This window comes from Cucurbita moschata, unplaced genomic scaffold (genome assembly GCF_002738365.1).
Source record: "Cucurbita moschata cultivar Rifu unplaced genomic scaffold, Cmos_1.0 Cmo_Scf00012, whole genome shotgun sequence".
Classification (NCBI taxonomy): Eukaryota; Viridiplantae; Streptophyta; class Magnoliopsida; order Cucurbitales; family Cucurbitaceae; genus Cucurbita; species Cucurbita moschata.
In genome coordinates, this window is record NW_019268528.1 from 3,052,051 (window position 1) to 3,072,343 (window position 20,293).

The following is a 20,293-nucleotide window of genomic DNA, read 5'->3' on the forward strand; positions in this document are numbered from 1 at the left end:
GGGGGGGGGGGGGGGGGGGGGTGGATTGTGAGATCCCACATCGGTTGGGGAGGAGAACGAAACACCATCGTTTATAAAAGTGTTGAAATCTCTCCCTAGCAGACGCATTTTAAAAACCCTGGGGAAGGCCAAAAGGTAAAATCCAAAGAGGACAATATTTAGTAGCAGTATGCTTATGCCGTTACATTATTATTCTAATTCTTAGATTGAGCCTAAAATGAATGTCATGGTTAGTGTGATATATACTTGTACCTGACCACTTCTAGAATTCAACGACGAAACACCTTGCATATACCGCGACGAAACGTTTATCTTCTCCTCTTTGATCACGAATTTGTGTCTCATTCTCTCATTCGATTTACCTCCACTCTTTCCTTCCTGATAATCTTGGACTAGGCTCACTGATGGCTCCATCATTTGCATAAGATCCTTGGGAGTCCCAACGAAAGGTTGTCGTCCAGGAACCGGTCGAATCCCAACAAGAACCGGAACTGGAGTTCCAGCTTCCATCTTATCAACATAGAAGAATTGGCCTAGTTGTAAGATGTTGTTCAAGATCAACTCATGATCTTGCTTGGACAATGAGACATAAGTAGAATGTGAAGAATCTGAAACTTTTAGAAAGAAGCCTTGATTAGGCCACAATTCTGAACCATTTAAAGCTGGTACAATACTGATAAGTTGTAATAGCACTGATCTGTGCTCTCCTCTGACCTTCACATTGGAGTTCATACTCTGCAGAAGCTTAATTAATACTCCTGCTACAAGAAATGCCATTCTGAACTTGGACACTTTTGACTATGAACCCATAACTTTCAGCTCATTCAACCACAAAACCAAGCCAAGAACAACAATGTTGAATGTTTGTGGTGAGAGAGAACAGTCAAAAGGAAAATGTTTGTGGGAATAAACCCTCCAACTTTGCATCAACTTCTCTTCTTGGCTTTAAAGCAAAGTAAGAATGTTTTTTTTTTTCCATGGTGAAATGTCATGTTTGCCCCCCATGTAGTAGGGTTAGTTGGAGGTTGAGATGGTTGCAAATGAGGGTAATATGGAAAATTTTGTGTAGGTATCTTCTTCATTACTTTATTCATTTGAATTTACAGGTCGGGAAGCCATTGTCAAAAGGTAAAGCTAGTGAGACGTCACTTTTCTGTCAATCATAAAATCTAAATCCATAACATTATTCTCATGTTAGTACGAGCCTTCTGTCACCTCAGAATGAAAGGGACAACCTCGTAGTTCTTGATATGTGAAGATACGTTGTTAAGACTTCGTTTTATTTTTCCATTGAGCCGAACCTAAACCTATGCTCGAGAGATAGCTGTCCATTTACTGATAAGGGATGTATGGATTCTCGAGAAGAGAGGAGCTGAGGTGGTCCCCTCCACACATACAATCATACTCAATTCGATGGAATTGTTTGATCTTAAAGGAGATCTTCTATTATTTCACATGTGACGGGTTATTTCTTGGTTTCGTCCCGTAATTAATAACTTGATTATTTTGAGATAATAGTAGATAGAAAGAGTGCTCGAAAGGAGTCCTATTATCTGTTTGATAATGACAATACGAACACTAGATTAATTAATTTTAGATAGTTATTGTTGTTAATTAATTTAATTATTAAAATAGTTCAACTACTTAAATCTTCATTCATTAATAAATTTATAATAAACATAATTTAACATTTTTCTTAAAGTAGACCATACAAAAACCACGATCTTATATAATTAGGATATATTATTAACAAATCCATAAAAATGATTTAGTACATGATTCAATGAATTAATTAAAATTAATATCTAACAGAAATAAATTAATGGATAATAAATAATCCATTATAATTATTGAAAAATGAATATATGAATCAAAATATCAACCCAGAAAACCCACAACTTTTGGAGGTAAATAAAATTGTTCCAAACAAGAGATAGATCATCATTACTCATTACTCGTTCCTCGTTCCTCATCCAAATGGCCCCTTAACGAGTATCGACATCATAATAATCAACGACAATATAATAATGTTGATAACACTTCAGAAACTCAACAAAAATTCACAAAGAAGTAACTTAGAAACAAAGCCTAAAAACATCAATTCATAGTAAAATCAGCTCTAAAAACTCATCATTTAGTGCCAAGAGGAAGAACAGACTAACTAGCGAATCACAGCCGAAAAAGAATGATTAAAGAACGAATCGCGCCATGAAAAGCCAACAACAATGCCAAAACATTGCACCAAGGAAGTCATTTCTATGGACCTATCATGGTATCATATCACAATAATGGTTCGATAAATCCCCAACGCTTCCGTCCAATGTTTCGAATCCATCGAAAAATTCCCTTTAGGGGAAAAAGAACAACGACAAAAATGATGATCCCACAACAAACACAATGAATAAACAGAATGTTCTAAACATTGTGAAGGAAGAACTAGAAACTTTACATCCTCTGATGCAGGCAGATGCAGCCAATCCCAATCCGACATATGGCAGTGCGGGATGGATGGATATTAAAAACGAAAAATCAGCAATTTGATCTTTTCCTGATAGAACCTGAAGCTGCTTCGTTGTTATGAAGTCAGTCAGTGAGTCAGGTCTCAAAAGAAATCCTAGAACTAATATGCACATGAACTTAAAGGAAATCATATACGAGTACCAAGATGATGATGATGATGATAGACCCATGACCACATAAAGCCACCAGAGACACACTTCCTATACAACACCCAAAATGCTGGGAGTTCACTATAAAAGAATCATATGTTGATTCTATTTTCGACTTCTTTTTTACACGTTTTTATTCCTAAATGGATGCTTAAAACCGATTTCAAGCACCCATCAATCAATCCATGACGACCTGCCGCTCTCCAGAGCATTGGCAGTGTATAAGAGTTTATAAACACTGGGGAAGAACAAAGGTATTAGAGAAAGAGCAGCCCTGCATCTCTTCCATATGCTTTCTCCACCATCTGGAGCGACTCGACACCATCCGACTTCTCTGGTGAGCATGACTGTGAAGAACTGCAGTTAAGTAAGAGAACTTTTAAAATCAAATGCAAGTGGAAATGAAAGATGCACCTAAGACTATTCTCACGAGGAGACAACTACCTGATCCTATTACATTTAGTAGTCAAAGATATTTATATGCGAAGTTGCCACCATTGTCTTGAACCTATTCCCTTCAAACCCTTTATTATTTACATAATCTTTATCGACCACTCGGCCAATTCATGGCGGTTTACACAGTTTAGACATCCTACACACTCGTTCCTATGAGTATCCAAACACATCATCAAGTCTAACAACCTTAAACCCCCCACAGATTAGTTGTTCCCTATGTCATGGGCTCATATTCCAGAACTCACCATACCATTCTGCTATAATCCTATATGAAATAAGATATGACAGCAAAGATTTTAACACATGCTTTTCAAATAGTTGTTATCCTGACCACAGATGAAAATTGTTGAAAAAGCGATGCAGCGAGCATAAGACTACCTCTAGAATGCATGATAAATTATTTGCGAGGCTAGATCCGAAGCCCGCCACACAAGTAGCAGTTCCACTGCTCTAAGTCCTGCTGCAATCTATTGATACCTATGAACGTAGTCAAATTGTAGGCCGTTAGAGACTGCTGGTGATAGAGATAGGAAGGGCAATTTCAAATATTAACAGCAAAATTTGGAGTTTACCTGATCAACTCCTCACCCAGATGTCTGGTCAGAACTGCTACCTTGTACAAACTGAGAAGGAGAATGGACAATGAACTGTGGTTGTGCTGCAACAGGTGCTGGGATCCCTGATGAAATAAACGAACACATTTTCCTAATCAAGCATATCGATCGTGCAAAAGCATATTATTTTCGTTTTCCTTTATTCCTCATCAGATGATCAAGAACACGGTACAAGTAAAACATACAGAAATGTGAGCTAAATAGTATTAAACAATGAAGACGTCTCGATACATTATATCTTCTTGGTTCTATAGTAAAACAAACTTATTCTCCTCATTGACCCGCATGGATCCTTGTCCTGTTGTTCATCACATAACTAAGTCAATGCAATGATTGAACACGAGTTGACGAACACACTTCTTCTAGATTTTTAAGACAAGGCATTGCTGAAAAATAAATAAACAAACAAAAAAATAGCCTCGAGAAAAAGACCGAAGGACCAAACCGAAGGAGAATCCAGAAAAGACTACACAATTACACAAAAAGATCCAATTGATGATAATAAAAATACAAATTCAAAGAAAAATACCTAAAAAGACTAGTCAAAACTCATATTACGCGATGTTGCAATCAAGAGTGATCTTCATATAACAACAGCACGGAGTATATGCATACGACGCAAAATACCTGAAGGATAGGGTGCCTGAATAGTAGGCATTGGAGAAGATGTTAACGGGTTGACATTAGGTCCACCAAACTGCACGATCTGAGGACTTGGCATTGCGTATCCATGTACTGCTCCATATCCATGACCACCGGGGACTGTTTGACCTAATTGTCCATAATGATAAATAGCAGGGCTCGCTGACCCCGGCACCCCATAAATCTGCAGGTATTGCTGACCCACAAAAGGGTTATATCCACCCTATGCAAAGAATACAAGACACAAAAAATCAAAACCAACGAGCATATTATGCTAAAACAATCGAAAACCTTAAGAAACTTTTCAAGATACCCTACGTATCGCCCTTCCCTACTTCCACCCTCCAAACACAGAATTGCAGACACAAGTAAATAAAGCTATAGCTATACCTGCGGGTAGACATACTCCGGTCCATAAGTAGCATAACTGCATAAAAACGAAAGAGGGAAAATATTATAAATATTCTAAAACATAAGAATATGAAAGCAGAAATCTAGATAGTAGAATAAATTGAAGTGGAGCAGACTTAGCAGGCGGAATCACTTTATAACCCACAGACCATTGCGATACCGGAAGACAAGTATTTGGTATCCCAATTCACTAGAGACCAGAGTGATCAAATCCTACTAACTTGACTTCTCGTATAAACTACGAATGCAAGTGAAAGCAAGAAATAAAACTTCTCCAATAATACTAGCCATGCTTCTTCTAGCTCAATTACATTAGTCTTGGCACATATCTTCAAATAAATTCTATGGTATTCCTAAAATTACCAATCACAATGTGCCACATCACTGACCAGGTATCAATCCTGGTTTCTAGGAGGTGACAAAGAAGCATATCCTAAGGAATGTTGCATGTAGTGATTGATATTATGCCTCTAGTGTCTTTAAAGATGAATACTAACGTTAAGAGGGCATTGCAGAGGATGAATACCAAGCAAGTAATGTCTATAAACCATTTTAAGAAACCAAGAAAACTAAAGGTCCATTCAAAGAACACGCATGGTTGTGGTACTTAAAATGAAATACCAAACCGGAAAGCATAATTTCGATTTTTTTAAAGCAAACCAAGCCCCACAGAGTCATACTACAAGATGTAAAGGTTGTGATAAAGCAAAACGGAAGATATCGAGGTTTAACAAAATAATTAAATTTGATACATCGGCACGCTTGGATGCACAAAGAGGAACCTTGGGGACACACCCGTAAGGAGGATATGCAAGTCCCTGCTGATAAGCATAAGAAACCGGTTGTTGATAGCCAAAATTTCCAATATAATTCCCCCTATTGGGTTGCATGCCACCAACATACACTGCAGGCGGTCTTAAGCGTCCTGTAAGAAACAAAAGTGTAGAAGTAAAGACCGATCAATCGAGCGTTTCAAGGAATTTCTGACCGTCATTTCCTTTGTATAAACCAGGAAAAGTCTCTTGATCATACATATACACATGACATGAACAAACAACACGATTTGCTAAACAATAAAGACCAAATAAGCAAATAATACCATAAGATATAGGTGGCCGAGGCCGGCCAAGTGAGGCCAGATTACAATTAGCTCGCCTTCCATCAATAATTGGAGTAGGATCTACGCAAGCTCTTCTAGCAGACTCTGGATCCCGGAAAGTCACCTAAAACCCTCCATGTAAACAGGAACAAACGTTCAGGTCATTCCAAATGTGGACAATATAGATATTCATGAGCAAGCAATTAGATTCGACTAGCTGTTACAAAAAAATGGTCAAAACGAATGTTCTAAGGCTGTTACTTTAAGAAAGTAGAAACAAAAGTACAAAGTTAACAAAAACCCATTAAAGTAAAAACCATTAATACTCACGAAACCATATCCTTTAGATCTCCCTGTATTCTTATCCGTTATGACAACAGCCTCAAGAATCTCCCCAAACTGCTCAAAGTAGCGCCTCATAGTCTCACTCTGAGTCTCCCAAGCCAACCCACCAACAAAGACCTTGGTGTAAGTAGTATCACCAAAGGGAGAGTTCAAGAACCCAGAACTCGAACTTGATCCAGATATGGAACTAGGACCCCGACCATGCTGATAAGCCATTATTAATGGAGAAACTTAAGAACCAAAGGAAGAAGAGAGAAATAAGTGAACACCCAATATACAATATAAACAGAGACACAAAGGGTAAGTGAGATTCGATCAAGTGGAAGATTAGGGGAGGATTAGAGAGGAACCCACATAGAAAAATCAAACCCCTAGGAAAACCCTTATGAATTGAGAGGATTTACAGAGAAAATCAGGAGGAGATTGAAAGGGATTGGAAAGGGAAGAAAAGGGTGGGAGAAGAATGATAAAGAGAAAGTAGAAAAAGGGAAAGGAAGGCAGAAGAGGAATGATGAATCCCAATAACAGTGATCATAATTAGAACGGGAAACCCTAGAAATGAATTGGGGGATGAGATGGGCCAACGAGGAACAGGGCTGAGGGGAAGAGAAGGTCGGTGATGAGGGGAGATAAAGAGATCTAGGGACCGTGGGAAGAGGAAGAGGGTGGATTTTTAGTGGGAAAAAGTGGGAATCGGAAAAGGGAATCTGGAAGGAGGAGTATTATGATCATAGTAATTGAAGGGTGGTGGAGACGGAGGAGGAGACGGCGGCGGCGGAGAGAAAGGGGAGGGGGAGGCGGCGGCGGCAGAGGAGGAAAACAAGGAAAAGGGGAAGGAAAGAAGAAGGAAAGGGTTTAGAATTTCCTTTTTCATCGCTGTTGTTAGTACTTCCTGCTTTCTTTTGTTTGATTGACGACGGACCCTCCTCGAGCTTTACGGGATTTCCACTCAGATACTCCACACTTTTCTCCCTTTTTTTTCCCCTATTTTCCATAAATTAAATGTTTTATTACGTCATTCTATTCAAAATAGATAAAATCCCGTCTCATTTCATATTAACATCTCTATTGATCGACTCATGACTCATAGTCTACAACACATCTCGACTACTACCGCTATCTCACCAATGGAGTGTCATACTACTGTTCAAATCCTACCATTTGATGACGAACGTATCTAGTGTTTATTTACAATAGTCCAAACTCACTACTAACAGATATTGTCCGTTTTGACTCGATTAGTTTCGTCGTTAACTTCCCGATTTTAAAACAGGTCTATAGAAAAGAAGTTTCCACGTCTTATAAAAATATGAATCAGAGCAAATAATATCCGTTAGGAATAAACTTACACATTTTTATTAAATAAAATAAAATAAATAATAAAATGGATGGAATTAGAATTTTTACGAAGGAAAGTTCTCAACGGACAGCTCGAGAGGCGGTCTACGTGTGGGGCCCATCTCTTTTCGTTACCATTTCCTTTTAACACACTTTTTCGAATTTTCCTAATTTCTTTTTCTTTTTTTTTTTCATCATTTTTTTAAAAAAGAAATTCAACTGAATTCATTAAGGAATTTTATGAATATTCTTGCGTAACCCGCACGGTTTGCACTCGGCATTTGCTCTTCTAAGGTTTAGGGTTTAGGGCTTGGATTCCGAAACTCTACTGTTAAAAAATTTATGAGGTAAAAAGCTAAAGTTTTTTTAACCCTAAATTTCGGAGAATGTCGTACTCCTAAACTGACATAACTTCTATGTGTTAAAATACAATCACAGTAACTTAATTTGTGATAAAAAAAATAAAAGAGGTAATGTACGTGTCAATTTAAGAATATGAATATTACTATCCGATCAATTGGGTATACTAATGGGAACAAGGTCGTGTTTGCCACGTGTAAAAGTGTAACTCAACCTTCTCTAATCACCATACAAAAACGTATTTGATGATATAGGTCAATGTGGAAGAGTAACGTGAGAATTACATGCATAATGATATGTACTTGTGTATTGCTCCGACTCGATTTTGTAGGCTTCGATCTTGGACCGTGACAAAAAAAGATAAGAAAAAAGTAAATTAATGATTTGTACCTCCTCTATGACTACGCACTCCCTAACCTCGACCAATGGTCAACGATCCCTAAAAAAGAAATGTAGAATAGGGTGAGTATAAAATATTCGGTAAGTAACTTACTTGTAGGGTCTCATTATATCTTTATCGTCGTAAGTTATCACGAGATGTTCTCTAGGCTCTAAAAAGGTCGTGCCTAAATTTATATAAATATCTAAGCATTTGGGAAGGTCTCAAAGTTCTGAGCCGTGCTCTTGTCTAATACTTACCCCTTAGGGTTTGGGCACAGGTTGTTCAAGCTTTTTGTTCTTCGACTCAAGTAGCTTGCTTTTCCTTGGCAGTGAAGGACTAATGTTCTAGGTTGAAGCTTTATCTGAATAAATTATGATATAACAGTATGACATCTACTTATCTGAACATAACATGTGGAAGATTTACGGGCGGACTCTTCCACACAACCATAAAGTCACACTAAATCTAGGGAGCGATCCTGTGTACTAGCGAGCTACTATGTCAACCTGTCTAGTCTCACACCCCTCACAAGACCAAGTTTATAACACAAAGACTCTTTAGGAAACCCCATAGCTCTTGGGATTTATGTCCTAAATCCTCGTAATTAATTATTTAGTTTTTAACAATAATACATCAATCTCTCCCACTTTCTCTAGATAATGAAATTACATCTCGAGAGAATTCTCGAAACTCTTTCTTCTTCTCCAATCCTTTTGAGATTTTCTTTCAAGAGACTCCCACAAGCCTTGGTATGTTCGAGTCATAGCAAGGAAGATCTTATGGAATGTTGAAGAACTTCTGTATAGTTGGAATACTCTCAGGAGTCTTGCAAGCTAAGGTTTCTACAAAAATAGAGTTCTTACTCTCGTATTTATTGCTTTTCTTTTAATTCATAATAAAATAAAAACGGCTCCCAATGCTTCCACTATGTGGATGAAGAGTTCATTCTCTTCACTAGCCATTTCCACTAGGTGATGACGTCTAGTCGCCTCGATGTGCTACCCTATTCGGCCTAAGCCTAACTCGATGATACCGCTCCTATAAACCTGCTACTTGGCAAGTGAAGGGAATGAACTCTTCATTCACGTAGCGGAAGCATTGGGAACTATTTTGATTTTTATTAAGAATTAAAACAAAGCAATAAATAGAAGAGTAAGAACTCTAGCTTTGTAGAAACCCTAGCTTGCAAGACTCCTCGGAGTATTCCAACCATGCAAAAGTTCTTCAACATTCCACAAGATCTTCTTTACTATGACTCGAACATGAGGTCAAGGCTTGTGGGAGACTCTTGAAAGAAAATCCCAAAGAGATTGGAAAAAGAGTTTCGAGAATTCTTTGGAGATATAATTTCATTCTCGAGAGAAAGGGGGAGAGATTGATATGTCTTTGGCTCAACCCAAGGGTCTTATTCATAGGGACTCTCAGAGAATATTTGCATATTTAATATATTAGGATATTATACCTTATATAAATCATATTTAGATATTATAAGATATTCTAATAAATATTTAATTAATTTGAATCTCATTCAAATTTCAAATATATTTTTATTTAATGTATCAAAATACATTAATTGATTTAATATTTAATTTATCAAATACAATAAATATATTTTTCCTTTTTAATATACCTAATATATTAAATATTAATTTAACCCTTCAAATTAATATGTTTTTTCATTTATAATTAACCTATCTAATATATTAAATATTAATTTGAACACTTTAAATTATATATATTTTCTCTTTTTATTAAATATTAATTTGACATTTCAAATTAAATTTATTTTCTCTTTAATATTTAATATATCTAATATATTAAATATGAATTGGAACCCTTCAAATTTCCTTTCAAATAAATTGAACCTTTTAGTGTTAGTATGAGCTAGCGAGAGACCTTATGGAAGCTACAATGATACAAAATTAATTAATTAATTAAACTCTTTAATTAATCAATTTTCATTCATTAACTATAGGTCATAGACCTAGAGTTGCACTCTTATGCACTGTAGGACAAGTTATGTCCATCGATATAATCATTACAAGCAAGTCGATCCTTCACGAGTTGTTCATAATTACAGTTGGGTCAAAAGTCCGTTTTACCCCTGTAATTAACTCTTTCACCTTAAGTACCACTAATTCTCTAATGAACAATTTGTTTACGATCCAATCATAAATCAAGTCCTGCTCGGGCCAATGAGAAGGTAGGGCCCCATTGTTTAAGTCCCGAAATCAGTACTTAAGAGAACAACTCGTCTACTCTCCTTATATGGAAATGAGTGAATCCCATCTCATGATATTATGTTCCCAACTCCCTGTTTGGTCTAAGTCCCCAAAATAGTAGGCATATTGAATCGGCTAAAAAAGTCATTCTCACCATGTAAATTAAAGGACAAGCCCTCACTCAGGATTAAAATCGAGTCACATATGATCATCATGTGAAATATTAATCTTCTCAATTAACGGATTTATAAAGAGAGATTAAATATTTATTGGTCCAGTTTTATACAAACTCATTGGATATGATATCCCACTTACATGTCTCCACATAATCATTTGGATCAAATAATTTATAACAATTACAAAGTGGGTCATATTAATAATGTTACCATGATAAGGCATCCAACCTTATCCATATACTATAGACTCTTTAGGTTATTACTTGAACACGATCCTTTTGTATGTCAACCACATATTGTTCAAGATTACATTAATAACCTTGGATTTTCATATCATGGACAATAATTAAATTACAAATAAAATAATATAAATTATCGTTAAAAACTAAATAATTAATTACGAGGCTTTAGGGCATAAAATCAAAACGGTTCCCAATGCTTCCACTACGTAGATGAAGAATTCATTCCCTTCACTAGCCATTTCCATTAGATGATGATGTCTAGTCACCTCAATGCACTATCCTATTTGGCCTAAGCCTAACTCGATGATACCGCTCCTATAAACTTGCTACTTGGCAAGAACACAATTGGGCCTAACCTAGGTCACTGATAACACTATCGGGGTACAAGAGAAGATAGGGGCAGAGACTTTAGTAACATTGTTCACACTGCCAAAGCCCTGGAGAGCTTAGTCATCCCTGGGTGCTTGTGTCATAACTATACTAGGAAGAGAGTAGGTTGTGATCCTCATGTGCAGAAAAACAAGGTGGCAATACGAAAGTGGAGTCCAACTAACCAAGCGAGACCGAGGTAGCTAAGTACCATGATGCAGCTGAAGATGACGGTGCACCATCCAACAAACCATATAAAATATGCAATGAAGTTAAGGTGAGACATAAGTAAGATGGAGGTAGCGAGTATACAAGAAGGAAAAAGATAGACTTGATAAAGGGTTGAGTAGCGCCCCGGACCTTAACCTTGAAAGTTGAAGTTTCAGAGGAAATTCGGGCATGAGGCTCTACAGTTTGCATATATGAAATATGAATGCTCGCTAAATTTGGTGTCAATCAAATATCAGACAGATGCTCTTACTAGGCCGTATGACCATTCACCAAAATCACTCCTACTCCAAGAAGATTGAAAATGTCTCAAAATGTATCTTACAGGAGACATGGTGTAAGCTTTCCACCACCCTTGGACCGTATGACCTAAGCAAGCTACCCTATGGCACATATATGTGTCATAGTGAGGGAGATCGTTACTAGACGAGTGTCTCGAATAACTTCTTGTGAAATGAGTCTTTCAAGGATAGTGTCGGACAATGCGAGTGTGCCAGCATTGCACCCTTGCCCATGTGTTAGAGGTTGGTATATGCACTCGCTATCTAGTATGAAATCCATAAATGATATGACGCGGACACGAGAGGGTCCAATGTCTCGATAGAATCTGGATAGATGGAGGTGTTGGGATGTCCCAACATTACGAAATGACATATGGGGTCATTCTCGAGGGGCATGACCGAGTGGGCTTCAATGGTTGATGACAATAGGGAGTTGGGATGACATCAAGATATGTTGGTCGTGTTAGCTTGGAACCAAGATGACAAGTTAAGATGTGACATTGTACATGAGAGATCTTGGCCCAAGTAGAGAAAAGGTCGAACCGAATAACTTGACCTAGTATAGGGGTAATATACTTCCTCCACAACTCAATCCAACCGAACCCAAAAATATAGGGATTTGGTTACTCAGTCTCATCAATCTGGCTTCCTATATTATCATGCTTTTGGGTTGTGTTCGGGCCATTTTCATAGAGGTACCATTGGTAACTTTTTTTTTCTTGAACGAGCACCCATTGAGACGTTTAGAAAAACTTGTTTCTCATTTTGGTCTTTTACTATTTTCACTAGAGATGTGAACTTCATCACCATATTTCTTGTGTGCAATCAAGACTCAAATTAGAGGAGATTGTCGAAGAGGTTCATAGAACAAGACGCTCGATGGTTCTTAATTTAGTAGTGGGTTTGTTGGATCGGTCCAAAATATTTAGTTCAGTTTGATCAGATTCAATTAGATCGATTCGATCCAACCGCTTTTGCTTACTTAGTTCAATTCCCAAGGTTAGTATGTCTCCATTCCTCTTATTCAAAGTGAGAATTTCATGGATTTAGCTATTTGGCAAGTAACTTCTAACTAAAGGGAGATTTTGAGCTTGCTTGTATTTGAAATTAGGTAAAGAACAATCTTGTTCGGTGATAAATGCTTTTAGTTTTTCAGTTAAACGTGTATAATGTGATTGATTTATCTTGTGATAAAATAATTTTTGGAACCTAGACGTTGTATGATTGAGTAATTAGTCATTAAAGTCATCGAAAAGAGTGATCGATGTTACCATACTGAGGGAGCCTATATTTTATTTTCTGGGTTTCGGGGGATCAAATTTTTTATTTTGGTTACATAACGATAGTCCATAACTTTTTAAATCTGATCTCAAGCGGATGGGCTAGTTGATTAGGGTTTCTATGTTTTGGTTAGATCAAGCTAATCGACCCTAATCTAGGGCAAGTCACGAGCGAATGACCCTTTTTTAAAAGAAAAATTGTCTCTTGATCTGCGACATATTACCATATATATGTACGAATATCTAATTCCGACACAAGTTTTTCTTACTGAGTATTTTTAATACTCAATTTTCATTTTTAGCTAAATGAACATTATATCAATTGAACTCTGATGTGTGGAAACCAAATATTTTATTCAAAATTTTAAAAGACGCTTACGAAGTAAAGTATGTCATGTTTAGTTCAATCACTAAAAATTACGATATTAAATATATTGATTTATTATGATTTTTTTTTTAATTTTTAATAAATATTATATTGAAAAATGAAAACTTTGAAATAATAATAAACGGAAAAATATTATCCGCGGAAAATTCGATACCCACAAATTTTCTATAAATTTTTTTTTTGTGCTGATTAATACAAAAATAAATAGAGAATTTCGCGGAGATAAAGAATTAAATAGGTGGTGAGGATTGGGATGGGGAAGGCTTCTCAACCCCGATCCGTTCGATGGACATCTCTACCCAAGGTTGCCATATAAGGCAATCTCAAGCTAACACATTATTCACTTTGTCGAGACATACAAAAATGTTGGTATGAGAGGAGATCTACGAGTTAAGTAATTTTTTTCGAATATTAAAAAAAAAAGTGCTTCTGACTGGTATACCGATCTCGAGCTTTGACAAAGTCAATTCCAAGCAATAGAAAGGTGTATCAATTATTAATTACATAAACAATGGGAGAACTCTAAGTCGACTACAAGGATCAACTCATCGAACTGCCTGCGCATCCAAGTCCCCACAATTTTGAAGAGTTAGCAATTTGTGCCATGACATAGAGTCATTTTGATGCTTTCATATATATATATATATACACACGTGCATATATATATATATATATATATATATATATATATATATATATATATATATATATATATATATATATATATATNACATGCAAAATATTCTTACTTAACCAATTTGGATTAAAAACAAAACTTTGAAATGCTAAATTTAATATTTGCTGAAAATATATAGATTAAAAATGATCCAATTTTAAATTTAAGTACTAAATATTAGGTCAATGGTTGGTTGGTTGCAATTCTAAATTTCAAGATTTAATTTATTTATAAAATATTAAAAAATAGGCATTATAATTATAATATAATACCCATTACTTCATTATATATTTACATTTTAATTATTATATTTATTTAAAATTTTGAATGTACAAAATTATGTTGAAGTGAAATAGTGGGCTCAATTGTGGATTGGGCTGAAAACGAAATTGATGATAAAGGCCCAAATGATAATGGGCTCAAAAGATAAATAATAATATAAATATAAAAAGATATAATTTAATAATATAAAATAGATTAATTATGAAAGAGACACAAAAGGTATGGGCCTCGAAGAACATGCGGAGGTTCCTTTATTAATTAATTAATTAATTTATTTATTTATTTAGAAGTAGTTTGATAACCCCAATTACACGCATAACTTTAAATTAATTAATTAATTAATTAATAATAATAAGGAGATTAAAGGTTGAATAATAGGGTAAAGCCAAGAAATTAGGGCTCTCTTTTTAGTATCTTTCTATCTCTCTTATCAAGGAAGACTCAAAACCATCAATCATATCAAGAAAATAAAAATACTATTTTTGTTTTTATTAAATAAATAAGACCATCAGAGATACAATTATATTTTAATTTTGGATAATGTTGGCAAAAAAGAAATAAATATAAAAATAAAAATTATAGGACGTAAATTTTTAGATTAAACTGTTATTTTCAGTTTTATATACTTCTCAAACCTCTTGATGAATGATAATAATTATTATTATTTTATCAAACTTGATAAAAAAAATAAAAAAAATAAAAACATTACCCAAACTAATAGTAAAGACTATTTTTAAAATTTTAAAAGTGGAGGCTAAAATGAAAGTTGAAGAACCAAAAGATACGTAGTAATAACCGTCATGGTCTAGATTATGGCTACCATCATCATTGTGCTTTTTATGATATGATGGATGACCTAGTGCATGACCAAGAAAGACATATTTACGAATGATTCTTTAAATAGTATTGTATTTAATTTGTGATGTTCTATAGTCATATATAAACAAAGTGGTTCTAAAATAGAGATGTGTCTATTGACTTCACATGGCTCCACTTCAAATGAGATAGGGATCCACGTTTAAACAAAAAATGGGAGAGTTAGTAGAGAGAGATTTCGCTCCATAATATAAACGGGACCCGGGCAAGCTCCATAATATAAAATGGTTTTCATTATTTGCAACACTAAAAATTTCTCATGAGCTTCTTTCATTCTCGATAATGAGGATGATAGCTTCTCGATAAACAGGGCAAGCTGTCTTCTTTCACATACATATTAACAAATACATATATATATATATATATATATATATATATATATATATATATATATATATATATATATATATATATATTTGATTATTTGATAGTAAGTAATTGGAGGGAAAAAATCAAGTACATGTGAACTTATTTATGTATAAAATTGTTAGTAAAAGGAATTGATTCTACAAAATAGATCCTAATAATTTAAGATTCCAATCATGTGCAATCACGTGATTTTTATTTTTTATTTATTTTTATTTTTAAGTTCTTCTTTTTGACTTATTATTATTTTTAGGTGATTTATGTGCGAACACGTGTGATCTGCCAATGAGTTAAATTCTTTTTTTTTTTCCTGAAAGTAAGTTAACTATTTTTTTTTTTTATTAAAAGCTAATTATTTTTCCACATATTTTATTCCATTTTTCTTTTATTTAGCTGCGTTATGGTTCAAGCAAATTTGTAATTTTGCAACTATTATTTTTTTTAGATAAAATAGAGTGTTAATGACTTGATATCAGGTCAATAAAAATCGTTCCGTTCACATGGCTCAATTGGACCAACCCGAAAATGGTTAAAAAATAAAGTTACAATTCAACTCAATCTTACCATTCTTCTAAAAGGATTAAAAAAAACTTGTGACCGAAATCAAATATGGTTTTTTAAATAATTAAAAAAAAAAGAGCAATCTAACCTAACTCGACCCAAAAAAAGAGCAATCTAACCTAACTCAACTCGAAAAAGTAAGGATGAGTTGGGTTGGGTTAAGCGGGTAAAAAGGGGTAAGTGCCAAGGAGAAGACAACAAAAACAATGAAAACGTTAAAATAGGAAAGCAAGCTGCCGGTGGCTCAGCATCGTTTTCAGTCCTAACACACCATCGATATAGACAAAGACATACAGCATTGAAATACACTGAGATTTAGAACCACAATCAAATTCTCCAGTTTTTACACAATAACAACCAAGTAAGTTATATAAGCACCACCATACATAATAAATAAGTAAAAACAAACATAATTACCCCGACCCCCCTCGGCTACTACAACTCGACCAACAGAAATGCATCGGAATGAATCGAATCATCGGGAAGCTAAATAAACACGACAGACAACACACCGAATATCTTCGTGGGGGGTGGGGGCACGGGCACACACCATATCTCAAGAACAACCACAGAATTGAGTTTTTATCCAACCATGTTACATGTCTTCCTCAATGGGGACCTCCCCAGCTAGGCCGACCTCTGGTTATCACATGCAAACCAACCAGAAGCCTTGTGTTTTGCTTTTGCTACTTCCATCAGAAAGATCCAAATCTTTTTCCCTTTTATTTCTATCTCTACTAGATCCCACCCTTTCTTGATCTACTACCACCCCGTTTTAAGATTCGAGTTTCGATACGTCTCTGCTAGATCTATTGTATTTCATATGACTCCTTACCAGTTGTCCAGCTGCTATGGCAGACATGAGGGATAGCTCGCCTGCAAGAACAGAACCAGCCACTACGGTGGCTAAAAGCCTCGAGTTTGCTCCCGGAGATTCTTTGTTAGCACCCTTCACACCGAGAAGATTCAAACACGCGGACTGAGACGCGAGTTGAGTTCCACCTCCAACAGTACCAACCTGAAGTGAATAAGCAAGAAAGTATAATGATTTGAGTGTGAGATATAAGGATTATATGTAAAAACGATGAATGTAATGTATTAGTGACCTCAATGGAAGGCATCGTGACCGAGACGTGCAAATCTCTTCCGTTGTTTACAGCTTCCATCATAGTGATGCAGTGAGAACTCTCTACATTTTGTGCTGGATCTTGGCCAGTTGCTAAGAAAACTGCAGATACAATATTACTGGAATGAGCATTGAAACCACCAAGGGCGCCAGCCATTGCTGATCCAGTTAGATTCTTAAGCATGTTGAGCTCTACTAGACTCGCAACACTGGTTTTCAACACCTTCCTCACCACCTCCTCCTTTATTATTGCCTCACAAACCACAGACTTTCCTCGTCCTTCAATCCAATTTACAGCAGCTGGTTTCTTGTCAGCACAAAAGTTTCCTACCAAATGAAGAGGCCAGTCAATTAGCATAAACTATATACGTCTCCTCATCGAATTTTAATCGAGAACCAAAACCAGAACCAGTTGAGAAAACTGAAGAAAATTCACGTCAGCGGCATAAAACAACTCATATATGTTGAGAAATCCATGACCCAACGCATGACCCAGTTACTGTAACAGCCAACGCCTACCGCTAGCAGATATTGTCCTCTTTAGGGTTTCCCTTTCGAGCTTCCCCTCAAAATTTTTAAAACGCATCTACTAGGGAGAGATTTCTAACCCTTATAAAGAATGTTTCGTTCCCCTCTCTAATCGATGTGGGATCTGGACAAGATAACCAAATTATCTCCTATGGATGTGGGATTTGGACAAGATAACCAAATTATTCCCAAAACTATGGCTACCCATCAGATGAAAGATGGTAACAAACTAATAAGAAAGAATCCATGACGACCCAACGCAGTACTTTAAGAACTAATACTTTCAAGGCAAGTAGGACTGTGTAAACATTTCATTACTTCAAGATGTAAGTTTGCAACTACAAGTATATATGACAGAGAGAGGGAGAAGGAGAATGTGTAAGCTTTTCTTTGCTTGAAGGTGTAGTCAAATTAGTCTGAATCTACAATTATAAATGTGGACTGCGATGTGAAGCAGAGAGATGAAGGGAAAAACTATTTCATTAGATTCTTATTCTTTAACTTAATTCATAAGCTTACAGTACCACTGATCATATTCTTCTATTTCACATCAAAAACTGTCTTAAATTTCAATCAATACTCCTAAACGAGATAATTTATCATAATTTCCAGTATGTTTCCTCCTATAATCGATCATTCCATTGCAAGTAAGAAGAAAGTGAAATTGAAAGGTAAGGATAGCAATAGAAAAATGGATGGGTACGAGAAGAACTAACCAGAGATACCAATGATTTCCATATCTGAGAAATCATGTTGAAGAAAATCAAGAACATTCTGCACCCCTTTAGATACCATATTCATTCCCATGGCGTCGCCTGTGCTGCAACAAAATCTTACGTAAAGATTCTTCCCAGCAATAGAGCACCGGATACTTTGAAGCCTGGCAAATCTACTAGACCTGCAAAATTGGAAACAAGAGCAATTGTATTAGCATATCGTGATTAGATGAAACTTTGCCATTTTGAAACCTCAGCTCTTTCCAGATTCTTCCATAAGTTGAATTTTGGATTCATCGACAAAACAAATACAAATTCAGGAATCAAATTTGAATGGGAAAACCCAAAAAGAACGCAGAAAAAATGGGAAAACAATGAGAATCTTAAGGATCACAAGAAGTTGGAACCAAATGAAGAAAATTACCAATTGATAAAGTTGAAAGGGTCGAAGGCAAGATATGACGAACTTTTACCTGTTGAAAATGACGGCCAAGGTATCGAAATTATCGGGATCCTCCAAGAAAAACTTCAATTCAGATGCCCTTTTGGCGCTCCCAAACCTTACAACAGGCGCTCTGGTCATTCCATCTTTCAACAACATGCTCGTTGCTCCACCAGATGCATAGATCGCTTTGCAACCTCTATTGGTACTGGCTACCAAGCAACCCTCGGTCGTAGCCATCGGTATGGTGTACTCGAACCCATCCAGCAATAAAGGCCCCGCTATACCCACCGGAATCTGAACATACCCAACCGGCATTTCACAGCACTGCCCTAAAATAGACTCATAATCAAATCCTTCAAACGGAAGCCCTTGGATCGACCTTCCAGTCACCCTCTGCAGTGCTTCACGGCGAATGGAAGCGGCTCTTTTCGGATCCCCAAGTTTCGATTCCAAAGAGTACGACGGAACAGAACCATTCACAACCATTTTCACAACCTCTTCGTCCTCCTCCGGCAATGGAGTTGTATTCAACGGCTCGGCAGCGGCAGCGGCAGCGGCGGCGGCGGCAACCTTGGACGTCAAAGCGACAGCAGAAGCACAAGGAGGTGCAGCATAGCGATTATTGTCGATGAGAAGGGTTTGATCAATTTCATCGTCAAGATCCCACGCATCGGGAGAAGAACGCGCTATGAAAGATTGAACGAAGTCGATACCGAAAAATCCAAGAAGATAGATAAAGGAAGCCATAAGAGATACAATGGCAGCGATTTCGGAAAGCGTAACGACATGAAGAGGCGTAGAGTTTCGGATCTTATCGCGCCATCGGTGAAGAAGATAATAAGCGACCGAGAAGAAAAGAGTGAAGAAGATTGTGTTGGTCAGGTACAGAGGAAGGGGAAGCGCATCAGATGCTTTTGGCGACGGGGCTTTCGAGTGTTGATGGTCGGCCGCCGATGCGTTTTCTTCGTTCCGATTGAAGGTACAGCTGGGTCCACCCTGAACGGCGGTCGGACGCGGCGGTCGGGCAGAACGCCGTCGGTCCATTCAGCAGCTTTTCTCCGGCGAGAATAGAGGAAACAAAAATGGAGAAAGTGACAAATCGTGGCCGGCGCTTTGGCTGGAGGGCAAACAGACCGGCAGGGAGGAAGAGAATTTTATAGGCATTTTTTCTATTAATTAATTAATTAATTAGTTTTTTTTTTTTTTTTTTTTTTT

At 36.4% G+C, this 20,293-nt stretch overlaps 3 protein-coding genes across 4 annotated transcripts in view; all 3 read right to left on the reverse strand.

Moving 5' to 3' along the window:
* LOC111450225 overlaps nt 1–889 on the reverse strand; it is a 3,070-nt gene extending 2,181 nt beyond the window's left edge. The window contains exon 1 of the mRNA XM_023090237.1: nt 253–889. Within this exon, the coding sequence (XP_022946005.1) occupies nt 253–777 (525 nt within the window). The 5' untranslated portion in view covers nt 778–889. The remainder of the gene's footprint in view (nt 1–252) is intronic.
* A 1,297-nt stretch (nt 890–2,186) lies between these two features.
* On the reverse strand, nt 2,187–7,042 carry LOC111450546 (RNA-binding protein 24-A). Of its 2 annotated transcripts, none has more exons than XM_023090738.1 (8): nt 6,222–7,042; nt 5,892–6,015; nt 5,588–5,717; nt 4,772–4,808; nt 4,367–4,604; nt 3,698–3,804; nt 3,504–3,602; nt 2,187–3,023 (listed from the first exon to the last, which is right to left on the reverse strand). In XM_023090738.1, exons 1-6 carry the CDS (start codon nt 6,450–6,452, stop codon nt 3,710–3,712), a joined length of 855 nt encoding a protein of 284 aa, XP_022946506.1. In that variant the 5' UTR covers nt 6,453–7,042; the 3' UTR covers nt 2,187–3,023; nt 3,504–3,602; nt 3,698–3,709. The 2 variants fall into 2 exon arrangements, with proteins under 2 accessions (XP_022946506.1, XP_022946505.1); XM_023090737.1 differs by having other exon boundaries at nt 2,187–3,026.
* Nucleotides 7,043–16,522: 9,480 nt separating this feature from the next.
* LOC111450384 (3-hydroxy-3-methylglutaryl-coenzyme A reductase 1) lies at nt 16,523–20,219 on the reverse strand. Its single transcript, XM_023090472.1, has 4 exons — nt 19,107–20,219; nt 18,634–18,815; nt 17,370–17,716; nt 16,523–17,281 (listed from the first exon to the last, which is right to left on the reverse strand). The coding sequence occupies exons 1-4, from the start codon at nt 20,120–20,122 to the stop codon at nt 17,039–17,041; spliced, it is 1,788 nt and encodes a 595-aa protein (XP_022946240.1). The 5' UTR covers nt 20,123–20,219; the 3' UTR covers nt 16,523–17,038.
* Between the last annotated feature and the right edge of the window lie 74 nt (nt 20,220–20,293).